At 32.9% G+C, this 18987-nt stretch overlaps 1 protein-coding gene across 1 annotated transcript; it reads left to right on the top strand.

Moving 5' to 3' along the window:
- Positions 1–1133: 1133 nt before the first annotated feature.
- LOC132266720 (ATP-dependent DNA helicase DDM1-like) lies at positions 1134–13926 on the top strand. Its single transcript, XM_059767695.1, has 16 exons — positions 1134–1448; positions 1659–1778; positions 3110–3364; positions 3458–3544; positions 7370–7716; positions 7938–8127; positions 8242–8417; positions 9824–9893; positions 9982–10171; positions 10805–10900; positions 10988–11082; positions 11171–11290; positions 11844–11963; positions 12079–12177; positions 12273–12383; positions 13416–13926. The coding sequence occupies exons 2-16, from the start codon at positions 1698–1700 to the stop codon at positions 13650–13652; spliced, it is 2274 nt and encodes a 757-aa protein (XP_059623678.1). The 5' UTR covers positions 1134–1448; positions 1659–1697; the 3' UTR covers positions 13653–13926.
- The last annotated feature ends 5061 nt before the right edge of the window (positions 13927–18987 follow it).

The raw sequence follows: 18987 nt of genomic DNA, 5'->3' as shown, positions 1-18987 counted from the left end.
AGATACACGTATTTTTCACATTGAGCAACTTTCCTTCCTCTAGAATTTTCTCGAAAAGTGTATCAATTTTTAACACTTCTCCTTCATAAATGTTTTTTTAAATTTTCACCGGATCGAATTTTAAACCAACTCTAATATATGATAATTCGAATATGAATCATAATTTTAATTAGATAAGCTGTTAATGACCTGAATTTGATAGTTCATTAACTAGACAAATTAGATATGAATTTTTGTCAATATGATCCAATAATAATCCTATCTCGCATAATATTTTATATAATAATTTAAACACATATTATCTAATAGTATAATATATAGCATTTATATATATTATAAAAATGTTTTATAATTATTTGTTGGTCTTTCTCTTCCCTCTCCCTATTTCTCTTACAAAACTATCATTATTTTTTTGTTCTAGTTGGTGCTCACACATACTTGTCAATTTTGAGATTTGAACCCCTGACCTCTCTTTGGGGAGTAAGACGCTAGGCCACTGGCCTGTTGGTTAATTTTTTTTTTTTTTTCCTTTAACAAAGAGTAAATCTAATTTTTTTTTTTAAATCCTTTTTACTTTCATAATTTATTTTTTTTACTTCAATTTTTTCTCCTTCATATCCTAATAATTTTTTTTTTAAATTAATTTTTTATTCTTTTTTAAATAAAATAAATTAAACCCTTAATGAATCAAATTATCGGATCAATTATCCGACTAATAACAGATCGGATATCCGATTCATTCATGAATTACCTATTAGATTATCGGATTGACAAATATTCTTAGGATGTGTTCGGTTGCACAAGATTAATATTGAATTGGACTTTCAATTTTATGTAATTGAAATTCAATAAATTCAATTTCAAATACACTATTCAGACCAATTTTAAAATTCATGTAGAATTGAATTACAATTTTATTTATTTTTTGTTCGGATTAAGTATTCCTTTAGAATTGAAATTAAAAAAAATATTTTAATTTACAAAAATAAATATGTCTTTTGTAACCGGATAAATTAAACTAACAAGAAAAAAAAAGGAAAAAGAAAAAAAGAAAAAAAGAAGAAGAAGAGCTTTCTCATATTCTCATACTGCATATTTATATAGAAAAACGTTGCACTATATACTAGAATGAACAGTATTCAACACCAAGCATTGGTGGGTGTATATTCTTGAGTATCAAAAAGTATCGTATGGGTAAGCTCAGGTTGGCTTGAAAAGTAACGGCAAAATATTGAAAACGACGAAGAAGTACTCAAAACGACTTCCCATTTGGCTCCATTGTAATTATGTGAACGGTTCTAGGGCAAACACAAAAACTTCAATTTCCCGCCCAAATCTTCTCAGACAAGTAGTAGAACAATAATTTAGTGCTACATGTAGTAGCTCTACCACCGATCGAAAACCCTTCCATCGGCATTCATTTCTCTGCAACTCTCTCTCAAGCACCGGTAAAAACAAGCTCAGTTCTCCTAATTTCACACACGCACATCTATCTATACATCCGTATATATATAAATCGCTCCGTAAATAGGAAATAATTGAAACCCTAGAGTTTTTGCTTCTTTTTTTTTTTTCAAAATCATTTGGTTTATTGTGTGTTACTGTGTGTTCTGATTTGATTGTGTGTTGTGGATTGATACCCCTAAATATTGGTTCAGTTACTTCAGTAGCTTAGGGTTAAGACTTAGAAGCTCAAAATGGTGGCCCATGACGGAATGAAGGACGAATCTCCTGCTGCTGCTGCTGCAGATTCTCCAACTTCTGTCCTCGAAGATGAGGTTTGCTTCCATTTTGCATTTGTTGCCTTTTCCGTCTCTCTTTCTATATATATATATATATATATATAATTTTCACATCGTCGCCATTTTGTAGCTCCTCACTTGTGCGTATAAATTTGTTCTTTTCTTATCTGTCAAAAAATCTTGCTTTATTTGCACAAACTTGTCGTGTCCTTTTTCATCATCTAGTGTATTATTATTGTTATTATTATTTTCTTAGCCCTTTTTATTGTTTTGAGCTTTTATTCTGTTTCTCGTTGCATTTGAAGTTTACCTTTACTTGTTCTGTTTATTTGATAGTTAGAGTTTTTAGCACGGATAAATATTTCTGTGTCATTGTGATACCCGAAAAAATAAAGAGCAATCGACCGCCTTCTGTTCTGCTTGGTTGTCATGAAAATACATTTCTCTCCTTTTTGTAAAAATATTTTTCTGAGAATCAAATTGAGTTTCAACTTCAAGTTCAATCTGAAACTAAGTTATGTGGATCAGTTCTTTGGTTAAGGATTTGAGTCTGCTGCTGTGTTATTCTGTGTGGCTGACCTGTACTGCCAAATGAAAACAAAAATTCCTTGTGTGGTCCATTTATTCTAGAACTATAGTAGAGTGATTGCAATAGTTATATATATATATATAGGTAAGGTAAGTACTCACACACACACAATTTGCCCACTACGGAGCTCGAACGCCTCTTCTCCCCCTTTGAGGAAGGATATGATATACCATTGGACTAATGGCCCATTAGCAATAATTGCAGTAGCTGTTAGCAGATTATTTCTTATTTATTGCTAATAATTTTTTTATTTGGAATCACACAAGCCAAATCATGTTTATAATCATTCGTGTAAAAGTCCGTGTGTTCACTCAGAAAAGAATGATGTGTTCCTTGACCACTCTCTTTGGTACATCTATTTGTTATCAATCTGAGATAATCGAAAGGAACTTTCTAGTTGACTCAGAATAGAATGATCATTGTCAATCTCAAATATCTTGGAAGAGTCCTAATTCAAAGGCGGATGCCTTTAGTTGTTGATCGTGGGAAAGTTCTGTCCCTGCCATCCATAGTGTTTCATTGATCTTTAAGGGACTTTCTCTTTCAGTGTCAAGGTTGCATTTTGTGCTTCAACATCTTACATTGCTGGTTCTTATATATTAAATTATGTTATCTACTTCGGTTATGTATATTTTCATAGTTTATCTGTTCGTGTTATCTTTGAGTTGCAGTTGCAGAGTTTCTTTTCTTTCCGTTGCCCCATATTTCCCAGGGTGCGGAGTGGGTTTCAGTCTACTCAATTTCTCCTCTATTTTGTATTTTTTTTTGTTTTTGCAAGGAGAAAATTGGAGTCAAGTTGGAGGAAGAAATACTTCTGGATGGGAAAAATGGAGATTCTTCTATTATATCAAGAGTCATGGCAGAGGAGGAAGAAAAGCTGCTGGAAGCCCGGGTGAAGGAAGGAGAAAGAGTGAATGAGCCCGAGGAGCAACCCTGCTTGAATGACACCCAGTTCACTAAATTAGACGAGCTTCTAACGCAAACCCAGCTTTACTCAGAATTTCTGCTGGAGAAAATGGATGACATCACATTTGTATCCTCTGATGCTTATTTCTTCAAGAAATTTCTATACTAGCATTAATTTATCTTGTTTCTGATTTAGTTTTTATATGAACTTTATTGATAGAATGGAGTTGAAGAAGACAATGCAACTGTGAAAGTGAAAAAGAGAGGTCGCGGTTCAAAAAGAAAAGCAGCAACAGATTATAACAATGTAATCCCCTCTTATCTTCGGGCATTGATTTAGAAATTTAATTTTCTGTATTACCTGGAAGGCTGGAACCTTCTTCTTGGATCCATAACATGTCAACTTGACACGGATGTTGTTATCTGCACTTGAGTCCAGAAAACATATCACATGTCTTCTTGTATTATAAATATTACATGACAATATATGTTGTTTTTGTAAAGGTTCTTTATGATATTTCATTCATATTTTTGTGTACATCATTTATGTTGAAAATTGATTGTGTGTTGCTCTTCTTACTGTAAGCAAATAAAAGGAAACAAACCTTCATACATTTAAAAAGCAAGTATGCTAATATGAGGGAAATTGATCTCTTATGTATGAATTAGAGGCAATTCTTTAATTGATGCGTATCATGGTTGTTAAAATGATTCTTGGCTTTCATATATGATTTGAGGGCATTGTCCATTGATGTGTGAAAAAGAAGGGACCAAAATGAATGGTAGGTCATCTTTTATTTGTATCACTGGAACTTTTTCAGAGAGAAGAAATGTACTCTTGAGATTGTTTTAAGTAAGCAGCCACAGTACTGAATAGGTTCAAAACAATTGAGTGGTCTGAAAATTCAGATCAGAAACTTTATTAAAGCTCAACATCTAGTGCTGCTCATCTTCTCATCTTAACCGATTAATCTGATGGAAACAACATAGATGGCAAACCTTTCATTTTAATTTATTTTTGTATGATCTGCCAACTTCTTGGAACATGATTTGAAGTCATGGTTGATACCCTAGATACCTCGTCTTGTTGGGTTCTAATCCAAATGTATGACATGGTCTAGCAAATAAGGGAGATGATGTTGCCTTTCTAGGTATTACGAGGTGTCTCGTTCTTCTTCCTTGAGACAGCACCTTCTAGTGTGATGCCTTATCATGCAAAGGGAATAGAATGCTTTTGGTTCCCTATTCACTCAACTGTATGCTTTTTAAAAAATCTCCACTTTCATCTCAAATCACATTTACGAACCACTAAAGTCTTACTCCTTCAATCTTCAGCTATCAAATGCCACTCAAAGTCTGTTTTCTGTCTTTGCTCTTAAACCATCAAATGCATAAATCAAGACACTTGGTGCTTTAAAATTTTTTCCCTGGTTAAATATGCTGCTTTGATATTTTTAATGAAAGAAGCACTTTTTTTTTTTCCTGTTCTCATATTTTAAGTTAGTCGGGTATGATTGTGTTGCTAATTTAAAATTTGTTGCAGGTCTAGATATTATGGTGCAAGTTAAATTGAAATATTGTAGATCCTTGAGTATCCATGAATTTTTTTTTTTTAACTATTGGTATTGTGTGAAATATTTAAGGGTAAGGTGCCAAAAAGCCCCTTGCTATATAAAAATGTGCAAAAAACACCCCTACTATTTGGTATGTGCTTATAAATCCCTATCATTTGAAAATATATGCAAATTGGCCCCTAATATATGTTGATCGTCAATTTTGAACAATTTTATTTATGAAAACCCAAAAATACCCTTAAACTTAAAATCAATATTTTTTTTCTAATTATTTTGGCTTAAGGGCATTTTAGGTATTTTAGTCTTCAAATTGACAAAATACTCTTTTTTGCTCAATTTGCAAAATGTAGGGTTTTTTTTTTTAACACCAGGGGGGTATTGCACATTCTGTATATATAAGAGGGTTTTTAATGTTGGTTTTCTTATTCACTTTTTCTAAATTTTCTTTATATTTTGAAAATGAACAGGGGGGGGATCACTTTGTTGAAGAGCACCCTGTCGAACATTCCTACTTATTATTTTTTTTTTTCTCTTTTCCATATTCCGGTCTCGGTGGCTGAGTCTATTGAGAGACTTCTTTTTGTGGGGAGGAGCTGGGGAGGAGTTCAAGTATCATCTTGTTCGATGGGAGAAGGTGTGTAGACCCATTAAGTATGAGGGCCTAGGTATTAGGAGAATTAGGCATTTCAACAAGGCATTGTTAGGGAAGTGGCTGTGGAGGTTTGGTATGGAGCGACATAGGTTATGGAGGAGAGTTCTAGTTGGACGCTTTGGGGAGGAGACAGGGGGTTGGGTTTCGTGTTCGGTCTCAAGTCCTGGAGGGGTGGGGGTTTGGAAAGCTATTCGAAAGGGGTGGGATGAATTTTCCAAACACATAAGATTCCGAGTTCAGGAGGCTAGGGAGATTAGCTTTTGGGAGGATTGGTGGTGTGGTGATCGGGCTCTTGCTTGCCTATTTCCGAGACTGTATCGAATTGCTGTGGATAGACATGTTTTGGTTGCTGACTGCTATCGTCTTGATAGCGGGAAGACGACTTGAGATGTTCGTTTCCACAGATCTGTTCAAGATTGGGAGTTGGGCGATGTGTACAGTATTATGGCGCTCTTGTACCAACAGGAGATGCGGGGGAAAGGAAGAGATGTTGTGGTTTGGATTCCCTCATCTCGGGGCACCATTTGTGTGAGATCTTTTTTCGGCTGCCTTTCTGGTCCAGTAGAGAGCTTTCCGTGGAAGGTTGTGTGGATAGCCAAAGTGCCGCTTAAAGTGGCCTTCTTTACGTGGATTGCGGTATGGAGTAAGATCTCGACGCTTGACAATTTGAGGAGTAGAAAGCTGATCATTGTTAACCGGTGTTATATGTGTAAGCATAATGGCGAGTTTGTGGATCATCTCCTTTTGCACTGCTCAATGGCCATGGATTGTTGGAACCTTCTGTTGGGCCTGTTTGGAGTAGTGTGGGTCATGCCTCGATCTACGAGAGAGCTGTTAGAGGCTTGGGGTAGGGTGATTGTGGGTCTTCAAGCTAGAAGGTACTGGAGGATGGTTCCTTCGTGTCTTTGGTGGTGTCTGTGGAGGGAGCGTAACTGTAAAGCGTTCGAAGGAAAGGAGGTCTCGACTGCTGTTCTCAAGCATAATGTTATTTTCACTCTTTTCTTTTGGGGATTGGGGAGATACTGTGGCTCCCCAGAGGACTTTATTGATTTCCTATATTCCTTGGTATCTTAGCCTTGTTGTATTTGGGACGTGTACCCATTTCGAACGCTTTTAATTGAAATTTTTACTTATCAAAAAAATAACAATCATATTCATAAATACAGTATATGTTTACAAATTTAGACCCTCTGTTTTCCTTTTTAAAATCTGCTGATGAAACGTTTGTATTATGATACATAGGAGACTAATTTAGTACTGTTATACTAATCACTTAGGCAGTGTTCTATATTCTAAGTGGTGTATTTTGTTAATTCATTAGATCCATTTTATTATAATTATTTTTAAAAACTTTGTTTGGAATTTATAAGCCTTTTATTTACTGTATCATATTGGATCGCTTCCCTCAATTTAGTTTTCAATACTGCAACCATGAACTTATCTTATATGCACTTTGGTGCGAGCATCGGGTGGACATGTCTATGTATTGAAATTTATCAAATCCCCAACCAAAGGTGAAAAGACTCACTGGACACTGCTAAATATTTATATTTTGTATCTATATTTTTGAGTTAAAATGGTGTACTTATCAGTGGTCAACATAGATGATTCAGTTGTTTAGAAAGAGTAATTTTACAACTCAAAATGATAGGACAGCTGTATGGATATACTTTTTTAGGCGCATGTCAACAAAGACTTGTCGGACTCATATATTATACCCATAGCCAATTGTATGTCCTACATGTGTACTTTGTCTTTGTCCATGTAGCACAGCTTTGAACTATGACTTGCAGCCAATGGATTTTTCTACCATTTGTGGCTTCTTTGGTATAATTATTTTGTTCTTTATGTAATGTGACATTTTTTTGGTCTGAATGGTCTGTGACAAAATGGTGATATTTTTCAGAGGATGGCAAAAAGAGCAGTTGCGGTAATGCTTACAAGGTCTCAAGAAGGCACTGCTCCGAAAGATATGAACCTCACTGAGGAGGAGAGAACTGAGAAAGAGCAGACTGAACTTGTTCCTTTGTTGACTGGTGGAAAGTTAAAGTCCTACCAAATTAAAGGTGTGAAATGGATGATATCTTTATGGCAAAATGGGCTAAATGGGATCCTAGCAGATCAAATGGGACTTGGAAAGACAATTCAAACTATTGGCTTACTAGCACACTTAAAAGGCAAGGGTTTGGATGGGCCCTACTTAGTCATTGCCCCTCTTTCTACCCTCTCAAATTGGGTAAACGAGATATCTAGGTAATTTTCTGTCTTGGTGATCTATTGAATTAGCTGATTCCAAGTAGTTAGAATTAAAGAGCACTTCTATTTGTTGCGACAGGCGACTGTCACAACACTAACAAGGGAGATGTGACATATCATCACTCATGTGAGTGTTGTGGCAGTCGCCTGTCGCAACAGATATAGTTTTCCTTTTATGTATGATTAATATTTATTCATTCTGCACATTTCCTTTAAAGGTTTGCTCCCTCTTTGAATGCAATTATCTACCATGGGGATAAGAAGGAAAGAGATGAGACAAGGAGGAAGCACATGCCGAGAACAATAGGCCCCAAATTCCCCATTATAATTACTTCATATGAGGTTGCTTTAAATGATGCGAAAAAGCACTTGAGACACTACAATTGGAAATATATTGTGGTTGATGAGGTATGTTATCAAATTCGTGGATGAATATCTTATTTTCAAAACATACGCGAATGTTGAGTTCTCAGGTTGGGCAGTTGTACTTCTGCTATCTAAACTGTATATTTCTTTTTGTAGGGTCACAGGTTAAAAAACTCCGAATGCAAATTATTTAAGGCACTGAAGTTGTTACCAGTTGAAAATAAGCTTCTATTAACTGGGACTCCTCTGCAGAACAATTTGGCTGAGCTTTGGTCCTTATTGAACTTCATTTTGCCTGATATATTCTCATCCCATGAAGAATTTGAGTCATGGTAAGTACCATGGCTTTTTCCATTAAATAGGATTTTCTCATGAACTTGTAAATGAACCCATAGTATTTGTTAAGTCGGAACTTGTCTTCTTGTAGTTTTTTGAATCATGTTGCATTGGTATATATATATATTTGTGTGGAAATTCTTAGTAGTAAAAAGCTATGATGAGAGTGTTATCACTGTAGGCTTGGCCCTCATCCACTGGATGAGGGTGTGAGCTCACATGGGAGAGCTCTCATCATAGACTTTCTTTTGAGTAATTTGAAACATAAGTTAGTAGCACCAAAAGAATTAATGTCAGATTTAGTATCCATTTTATTTCTGACAACACAATAAAGAAATAAAGACTAATTGTGGAATTTTTTAGTATTTGCATTCAGGATCTGTCATGATAAATGCAGCATTCCCAATAATGGAAGTTTAAAATTGTTTCTTACATTTGCTTTTTCTGCAACAAAGATTGAAGTTTTAAACCTATAATTGTTTTTTTTTTTTGATGCATTTAACATCTATGTTTGAATCGTGAAGCAGCAGATGCCTGTTTGGTGCATAGTTTAAGCGTTCGTTTTATTTTATTTTATTTTTAATGAAGGGTCAATTATGTGTCTCCAAAATTCATTTCAACGTTGTTTATAACACAACTTATTTTCCATGCCTATAAATTATGAAAGGGCTCTATTAATAAGCTCCTTGTCCATAATAGCCTAAGTTGTAAGCTGGTTCTTGTGTAATACCTTAGGCTATTATGGACAAGGAGCTTGTTAATGTAGAGTCTTTCTTAATTTATTGAGGCATGGAAAATATGTTGTGTTATAACAATGTTGAAATGAATTTTGGAGGCACATAATTCGCCCTGTATTAAGTTTGAATATCAGTAAGCATTTATAACTTTCCGACAATTTTTTTTTTTAATTTTTTTTTTTCCATGTATTTTGAAACACTATGGTCTCTTTTGCCACTATACTTGTAAGAACCTATAATTACAGTTGGAAAAGTTGATACCTCAAAGAGTTTAGGAGGCAACATGGGTGGTTTTTATGTGAAAACCCTTTTCCTTTGATTTAAGACCATTGTTCTTATCTTGCTCCTTCCATAACTACCTATGAACCCCCTTACCCAACCCTGTCATTATTACGACCTTACTGCTTAAAACTTTCTAAATCCTTTGTACAGTTGAAAAGGTGAGAATTAAAAGGCAACTTGAGTGGTTTTTATGTTAAAACCCCTTTTCCACAGATTTAAGAGCATTTTTCTAATCATTCTCCCTGACCATGGTCAACTCTTATAAAAGTAGAATTTCTTAAAAAAATAAATTTAAGAAGAAAACAATAAATGCCTTGGGTTAAAGTGATGATTTACTTGCCATGGCCTGATAGTTTTGTTCATTACACGATTTTTATGTTCAGGTTTGATTTTTCGGGAAAGTGCAACAATGAAGCCATAAAGGAAGAATTAGAGGAGAAGAGAAAGGCTCAAGTATACATGTTTACTGACCACGCACTTTACTGTTCCGGCACTTTATTTGCATTTTATGTATAACTCTACGTAATTTTGCTGCCTGCAGGTGGTGGCCAAACTCCATGCTATATTGCGTCCCTTTCTCCTTCGAAGAATGAAAGCAAATGTTGAGCAGATGCTCCCTCGGAAAAAAGAGATTATATTATATGCCAATATGACTGAGCATCAAAAAAATTTGCAGGATCATCTAGTTAATAAGACCCTGGAAAATTATTTGCTAGAGAAGGTGGAAGCTGGTAATGAACTATTTTTGCTTTAAAGCTGCATTAGATGGACAATTAACAATTTAGTAACAACAAAGAAAAATAATGAGCAGACACATCCATTTTGTAGTCAATCACTGAAATTCTTTTTTTGTTGCTTAGCTGTATCTTGGAAACGAGTCATTGTAAATTTCTTATGAAAATATTTGGTTAGAATGTACGGTTTCTGGAAGGTTATTTGAAAATTGAAGGCAAAATTTGTGTAATTGGGAGGCATCCCTGTACTTTGTAAGATTGAACCTTATTAACAGCACAAGACCGGAAGAGGGGATTTATGCCAAGGCGTCCTCCAAGAATAATCCGCATTGACATATTTCAGAACTCAATTTGGTTTTGTGACTTGGCATAAGATTGTATCCTGCTATCATGTTGCCATATTAACATTTTTGTGTTATGATCCCTCAATCCTCATGGATTTGACCAGCATTGGTCTTGGATGAAAATACAATGAGTCAGTCTTCGATATTCATGAATTCAGTCCATTTGTTGCACGTTGTTGTTAGGCGGCCATTCTGTCTGATGGTTGACTTGTTTCACTTTTGACAATTTATTTTCATTATATTTTGTCATTTTTCTTGCTGACTTTGTTTATATATAAAAATGCAGGATGTGGTATGAAAGGCAAGCTTAATAATCTGATGATTCAGCTTCGGAAGAACTGCAACCATCCTGATCTCTTAGAGTCAGCCTTTGATGGCTCTTGTATGTTTTTTGCAATATCAATAAGATCTAAAAAAATGGGTTCTCTATAATTTTATGGAATTTTTGTCTTGCTTGTTTTCTTTACAGGTCTCTATCCACCTGTAGAACAGATGGTTGAACAGTGCGGCAAATTTCACTTGCTGGACAGATTGCTGGCAAAACTATTTACTCGCAAGCACAAAGTACACATTAGAGTTAATTGGTTATTTATTTACATACTACTCTAATTTGCATTATCATTCTTTTAACTTCTGTTATATTCTCAATCAGGTTCTAATCTTCTGCCAGTGGACTAAGATATTAGATATACTTGATTACTACTTTAGTGAAAAGGGATTCGAGGTTTGTAGAATTGATGGTAGTGTGAAATTGTCTGAAAGGAAAAGACAGGTAACTACTACCGCTTAACATTTGATATTGCTCCAAGTCAGTTTTATAAATTAATTTTAAAATTTGGAGTTTTGGTTTACAGAAAATTGCTGTTTTCTAAGTGAAATGTTTTTTTTCCTTCTCATTTTATAAAATTTGCCAGAATATATACTCTTTAGTTTGGTTAGCCCCACTTGGATGATCACCGATTACTTGTTTTTCTAGATAGGTTATGATGCACTGTCTCTCTACATGGGATGTTATATGGTTTTGTGTGTGTGCATGTGTGTGTGTGTGTGTGAGTGCGTGGGCCCATGTTCTTTGTTTTTCTCATAGTCCCACACTATGTAATTTTGACGTGTCCTCTATAAACTTACAAGCCTGCACCCATGCCAGGAATATGTTTAGTCTCATTGTTGCTTCCTAGAATAAATTTCTCTCCATGCATTTGTCTATAGTGCTTGCTTTGATCGCAAACTACCCTCATTTCAGATTCAGTTGCCACAGAAGAAAAAAGAGCATTTGATGAACCATCTTCAGTTTTAGTGATAACCTGTTATTTTTGGTCAAACAGATCAAGGAGTTCAATGATTTGAACAGTAATTACAGGATATTTCTCCTCAGCACCAGGGCTGGTGGGCTGGGTATCAATCTAACTGCAGCTGATACCTGCATTTTATATGATAGTGATTGGGTACCTTCCTCAAACCACTATTCTTTCTATTTCTTGAGCTTGTTTCAGTCTTTCTGGCCCTTTTCATTTGATGCACTTGATATTTTTGGTTTATCATATTTCATTTGCATCCCAGAATCCCCAAATGGATTTACAAGCAATGGATCGGTGTCACAGAATAGGTCAAACAAAGCCCGTTCATGTTTACAGGCTGGCAACAGCTCAATCTGTGGAGGTATCTTTATGGTTGGCTTTGTTCTTTTGTTTTATACAATGCAGTTTACTATTGTACTTGTAATGGGAAGAAACTGAGTAAGTATATGCTATCAGGGTCGAATTCTGAAAAGAGCTTTCAGTAAGTTAAAGCTTGAGCATGTCGTGATTGGGAAGGGGCAGTTTCAGCAAGAAAGAACCACATCTAACAGTACAGATCTTACCGAGGTTTGTGAAATCTATCTTCAACCATGTGATATGTACTGTTCTGTTGGCTCAATAGTACTCGAATGCCATGCTGTAGTTCTCTGTTGGACAATGTGGTTATTAGAGAGCCTGGTTGATACAAGCTTTCCAATGACGCATGGTATAACTTGTTTCTGCATTTCTAAAACTTTTGGTATATAGTGTATATTTTCCATCCTCTACAACAGACAAATGAACACTTGTTGACACGATTCAATTGTCCTACTCCAAGTTATTTCCAAAAATTCCAACTCATTCAAAATTTTAAATTTTTTCTACTATATTATTAAATCTGCTTTGAGTGTTCTTAAATTTTCTTTTGGACTGTTTACGATTTGAAGAGCTTAATGGGTATACAGGCTAGGGTGTGGCTTGTCTCAGGGTTCTTAGAATTTTGGTGGGCTCGTCACGAAATCGGTAGGCATAACCTTGTTGTATGCGGGTCCAATACCAGATCAATACATGCAAGTCTGAATGTCTGATGCCAGCTTTTTCGACAGAAAAAAATCTTCAGCTGCAGTCATGCTGAGCTATGTGCATCTTATTTTGGTTGTCCATTATGCTGAGCTATGTGCATCTTATTTTAGATTTATTAGACTACAATTAATAGAATAGAAGGATGTCAATGTTACATCACTTGAGCTTTCTGTTTCCTTGCGATGTTCCATATGGGTGCTACTCTTTCGAATTTTCTCCCCAATGGGTGCAACACCTAATTTTCCTCGCACTTTCATTTGTGACCCCATCTCTTCTAGTCAATTCACTCATTCTCATTTCCAATGTTGCTGATTCTTTTATAAGGTCCAACACTCCACTCCATATAACACAATTGGTCGGTACTATATAACTTTTATCATGTAAAATCCTACTAGGTTGCCTCCATTTCGTTCAACCCACTTTTCTGAGTGATTAACTGTTTCAGTAACGAAGTTGAATGATTTTCTTGGCAATATTAGCATGTAATGCAGATGTCTCCCTTCAAACTTTTCCATTAATGGAGCTGTGTTATTTCAGGAGGACATGCTGGCACTGCTCCGAGATGAAGAAGATCCCGAAGAACGGATGATACAAACGGAAATCTCTGATGAAGATTTGGAAAGGGTTTTGGACCGCAGTGATCTGCTTGGTGGTACGCCAAATGAAGAGGGAGAACCAGATGCCGCTGTTAGTTTGTTTCCCCTTAAAGGGCCTGGTTGGGAGGTGGTGATGCCAACTGCAAGTGGAGGCATGCTCTCCAATCTCAACAGCTGACAGACTGGTTTAGTGTATGCGGGGTTTGGTTAGGGTTTTTGGAGTGGCGTACGCCTGTCAATCTGCATCGTTTTGGACCTGACATTTTTTTGGATGCTAAACTATTCTAAGTCTTGTGTGAGCTGAAAAATGCTTGTCGACATAGCTTTCTTTCATTTTGTAAATGCGGAAAAGATTCAATTCTCTGGAAAGGAAGCTGATATTTTCAAATGTATTAATCTATATGTAACAGTCAAATTTGGGCAATGTAAGGCTGAATGTTCTATTCTCTTCAGATAGTCCTATTCAATTAAGTACATAAGAGACTTTCTTCTAAAAGAACTGCTAGTTGTAGACTAGTGATATTTCTTCCACTTTGAGATTAGAGTTTAACTTCTCATGATATCAATTGGGGGTGTGAGTTTCTTGCTGAAAATAAATAATTAAAAGAACAGTACACTGAAAGTAAGTGTCCTAAGTTCCTTAACAACCCCCATGGATTGAAGAAGAATGCTTAAAGATTCTGTTCAGACTCATAGTTTGTCAATTTGTAAGCATTATTATCTCCTCTCTTTTTCTTGTTTTTTTTTTCTTCTCAATTTTATTATTACCTCAATTCACTCCACCTCATCTTTTTAACAAATCATAAAAACTATGGTCCTACAATTGGAAGGGTATAAATATAAATACATTCCTCTTCTAGAAATATTCATTCTTCTCAAATGCAGTGTACGACTCTTCATTTTGTTTTCTTGTTTTTTGTTTTTATATATAAAAAGAAGGCAAGGAGAAAAAAAAAAATAGTTAAATCAGCAAAAAAAGATAAAAGAAGAAGCCTAGATGAAAAACGGATTTTCCCGAACTAAATATGTTATAATGGATTTTCCCGAACTAAATATGTTATACAAGTTTTGACGCCTTCTGGACGGACGCTTGGTTTAACACTAGATCAAAGATTGGGTCTAGTTCTAATACCAATTGTAATGGGAGAGTGCTTCGCGATCTGACCCAAAAACTTAAACTATTAAGTTAGACTAACACCCAACCCAAACACTTTTCTATCGAGGTCCAACGTGGGACAAACTCTCCCTTGTTACACAATACATTATAAGGACCTACTCTCTTTTTCCGGTACTTTTTTTTTCCCATTGAAATTGATAATTCCTGTCTAATTTTTATTTTTTATTTTTTATTTTAATATAAGGGTGGCAGAACTTGACTTTTCTTTTTACAACCCGGTCTGAATCTATTTGAATGTAGAGTGTGCTTTTTGGGCCCAAAGGTCTGAGGTGCTCGGCTAGTCTCTTGGGGTAGCCCCTCGGCCCAAATAGCACAATCCTAAACCCCTCAATATAAATTATAAGTTCAATGTTTATGACTTTTTTTGTTTAGTTTTTCATCATGGGCTATCTCACTAGTAGGATAAATGCATTCGCTGTTAGTCTAGGATTATTCTTTTAGCATTTTGTTTGGTTAGATGAAAATAGATGATAGAAAGTGAAAGTGAATGGTAAAAAGTGAAAGTGAAAGAAAATTAAGTTTTCATGGTGCATTTGGTTAGCATGAAATTTTTTCAAAAAAATTGTAAAAAAATATTATGTTGTTAGTTTGGATAGAATGAAAGAAAAAAGAAAATTATTGTACTTGTCAAAATTGCCCTTATAATTTTAAATACTAAAAATACAAATAAATTTGAGTAAAATTAATTCATGCATCAAATTTTGTTATTGATAATAATATTCTGAACTTGTACAAGACACAAGTCACCTAAATTTCATTACTAAAAAATATTTTTATATATATATATATATATATATATATATATATATATGATTTGGAGATTACAATTTATATAGTAATTGTAAGGACTTTGATGAAATCGAATAAGATTAGAATTGTTCCACTATATGTTTATTTATATTAGAATAACTAAAACCAATAGAATTTTACATATAACAACCAAGTTTACGAGGATTTTCTTTTTTAATTCAACTATAATTATATCACTATAGAATATTTTGTATTATTCTTTTTATGGAACATACATATTCCCTAAAACTTATAATAACTTTATTATCCAAATTCTAAAACCTAATTGATATGTATATATACATATTGTAAATTAATATAACGCACTTAAAAAATACCCACCATAATATTTTATATGTATATACGTATTTGGAGGGAAAAAAAAAGAAGAAAAAAAGGGAAAAAAAAAGAAAGAATAAAGCTATAAAAATAGATATTAAAAAAAATGCTAAAAATAAGATCTAAATTTCATGAGTTCATTTACGTTTGGGAAAAAAAAAAATGTCTCTCAAAAAGGGAGAAAAAGATAAAGGAACCCAAATTAATAATGATGGGTATAATAGGAATTTAAAATATAACTTAACAAGTTCCCTGATAAACAAAATTTTTCGGGTTAGTAACTAAAATCGGGATAAAATGCGAATTTGACAGGTTGGTTTCTAATAATTTATGAAGGAGATTATCATATTTTTATAAATATTTTACTACAACTAAACACTAAAAAATAAAAAATAAAAAATTTTGAAAAATATTTTACATATAAACAAACGAACCCTTGCTAAAAAATATAATATATATGACTATATATGGACAAGCACGTTAAAATATTTATCCACAACAGAATGAAATGATCAGATCATAAGAGGCTCACAATTCACCACTATTTTAGTGGTACAAGAAATAGATTTCTCTCCTCTATGTTTCTCACACTACATTTCAAAGTTGTCCTTGATCACGTTAAACATATATTTTTGTGTGTTTTTCAATATATTTTTGTATGCTTTTTAAATATTATTTCCGTAGATTTATTTTATTAAAATCTTATTATAATATTTTCTATGTGCAAATAGGGAAACCTAATTGTTGAATTCATCTTGTATATTGATTTATGTGCACGTGTATGTGCTACACATTCTAGATTATTCATTTTTTCTTTAATGGATTAAGTGAGAAAAAAAAATGTCCTATTCTTTAATTAAAAGGTAAATAATGTCCCATTTTTGGTAGATCGAAGATGTTTAGATGTCTTTTGAGAAGAACAAGTGTCTGGATAACAAAGACTTACAGACTCCACTGTCTATTTTAGCTCACTCCACTGTCTATGTCAGAGGGGGTAGTTTCTTTAAATTATTTTAGAATTATACACATATTTTAGAATTATACACATTTTTTTTACATGCCATATTTAAAAAATTCTAGATTATTCATTTTTTCTCAAGTAATTTGTAACGTATTCATTATAATTTTTTTTTATTTTTTATTTTTAATTCAATGTACTCCCTTCAATTTATATGTGAATCATTTTAAGCAATATATGTAATGTAAGGGTATGCCATAAATTGAACTACATATTTTTATAAGAATTTGATAATAGAAAGAGAATCTAATATTCTCTCATGTAACTTTGTCTCGAAATATGAAGCAAAAATATCATTATAATCACCAAAACACATGAAATTTTAATTACCAATATTATAAACAAAAATAGTTGTTTTCTTGGGTTAAAAAAAAAAAAAAAAAAATCATTATCAAACTAATTAGTGAGATAATTTCAAATATTTTCTACTATCCTTAAGAATGTATATAATAATAATAATAACTATAACAATAATAAAATTGGTAATAGTGTAATATACTATACAATGTCCTGTCCCAGTCGCTAATGGGTTTGGGAATTATTGTAGTGTATAGTTGTGTTTGTTTAATTGTATATATTCACGTAAGTATTGTGTGTTACTGTTTATAATTAAGATTAAATGTAGAAAACATCCCTAAAATATGTTTATAATATTGCATATCACACCCTCTTATGTACAAAAAATATCATAAAATTTCAATTTGGTGCAAATAGGTCTCTCTGACAAATTTAAACCCTAAGTTGACTAAATTACCTTTACTAAATCATTTTATAAAATATATAAAAATAAATAATTTTATAAAATGATCCAAAAAGACACTATTGGAGGATGTTCCTCTCATGCAAAAAATACCTTTAAAGTTTCAATGTGGTGCAAATAGGTCCCTCTAACAAATTTAAACCTCAAGTTGACTAAATTATTCTTACTAAACTATTTTATAAAAAATATAAAAATAAATAATTTTACAAACTGATAGAAAATGACACTGTTGGAGTATGCCGGCAATGGACAAGTAGATAAAAATATCAAATAAAAATAAAATTATAAAAGAAAAGTAAAGATAAAAATAGAAAATAAAAAACAAAAATAAAGTGCAAACTAAAGAAAATAAAAAAATTTCAAACTCCGAAAAGCAGTGCACATTGATATTGGGATTTTTTTTTTTTTTTTTTGTTTAACAGTGTTGGTTCGAAAAAAAATAAATAAATAAAGAAAAAAAAATTTAGTAGAAAAGAATAAATTGGAATCTCAAAAAATTCAAATCCTTGTTTTACAAATTCTTAAAAAAAAATTTTAAAACAAAATGTTTAGAGATATATATAAAGAGAATTTTTTTTTTTTAAAAAAAGGTAATGTGCACATAACACCCATATATTATGAGATTAGTAGCATACATAACCCTTTGGGCATTTTTCGAAGAGTAAAATGGCAAAACGGGTATTACAACACTAATTTATGTCAGAGGGGGTATTTTTACACAATGTGAAAATATTAAAAATGTTTTTTATTCATTTTTTTAAATAAGAAATAAAAGTATTACGCGGAATATATTTTAAGGTTGTTTTTTAATCCTTGTCCCTTATATGTGTCAACTTGTGCAAATATGGAGGGAGTGATGAAAATGTGTGAATGTAATATATAGATCTGAAGTTACCTACAATAAAAGAAACATTAATTTTAATTTTTAATTAAAAGTGTATAGAGTTTTTAATAAAATTGTATGGAATGGTGTAGTGGTAAATGTGATTTTTTTATTTTATGATGTTTCTATTTTTAAGTCTCTAAAAACATTAAGGTGTACTTAGAAAAATGACCTAAATAATCTATCTTATCATTTTGAAAAAAAAAATCAAAATTATCTATCAATTGGAAAGAATTTAGTTATTTATTTATTTTTTTATCTATCAATCCTTCTCATTTCCTCTCCTTTTAAATTCCCTATTCAAATTTGGTGTGACCATTTTGGATAAGGATTGGACTACGAAAAAAAAGGAGAAATTATTAATAGTCTCAAACCATTAAAACCTACCAATAATCAGATGACACATAACTAATATAAGAAAAAATTGATACTTTTAATTAATTTAATTACGTTGTAATTAGTGATTGTCCGAAATTATGTAGGAAGTAATAATTTATATAAAATGAAAAAAAGGTTGTTTTTTAAAACAAAATTGCAATGTTGTAAT

Source organism: Cornus florida, unplaced genomic scaffold, assembly GCF_030987335.1.
Source record: "Cornus florida cultivar Cherokee Brave unplaced genomic scaffold, ASM3098733v1 CherokeeBrave_3.0.0_Hap2_Chr07, whole genome shotgun sequence".
Classification (NCBI taxonomy): domain Eukaryota; kingdom Viridiplantae; phylum Streptophyta; class Magnoliopsida; order Cornales; family Cornaceae; genus Cornus; species Cornus florida.
Note: the sequence above shows the minus strand (reverse complement) of the source record. Positions and strands in the feature narration are given on the sequence as shown.

Excerpts from the sequence above, each read along its gene's own strand:
- LOC132266720 (XM_059767695.1), top strand. The coding sequence starts at position 1,698 with ATGGTGGCCCATGACGGAATGAAGGACGAATCTCCTGCTGCTGCTGCT. Across the intron at positions 10,901-10,987 it reads GTCAGCCTTTGATGGCTCTT|GTCTCTATCCACCTGTAGAA; the intron begins GTATGTTTTTTG and ends TTTTCTTTACAG. Across the intron at positions 11,964-12,078 it reads TTTTATATGATAGTGATTGG|AATCCCCAAATGGATTTACA; the intron begins GTACCTTCCTCA and ends TTTGCATCCCAG.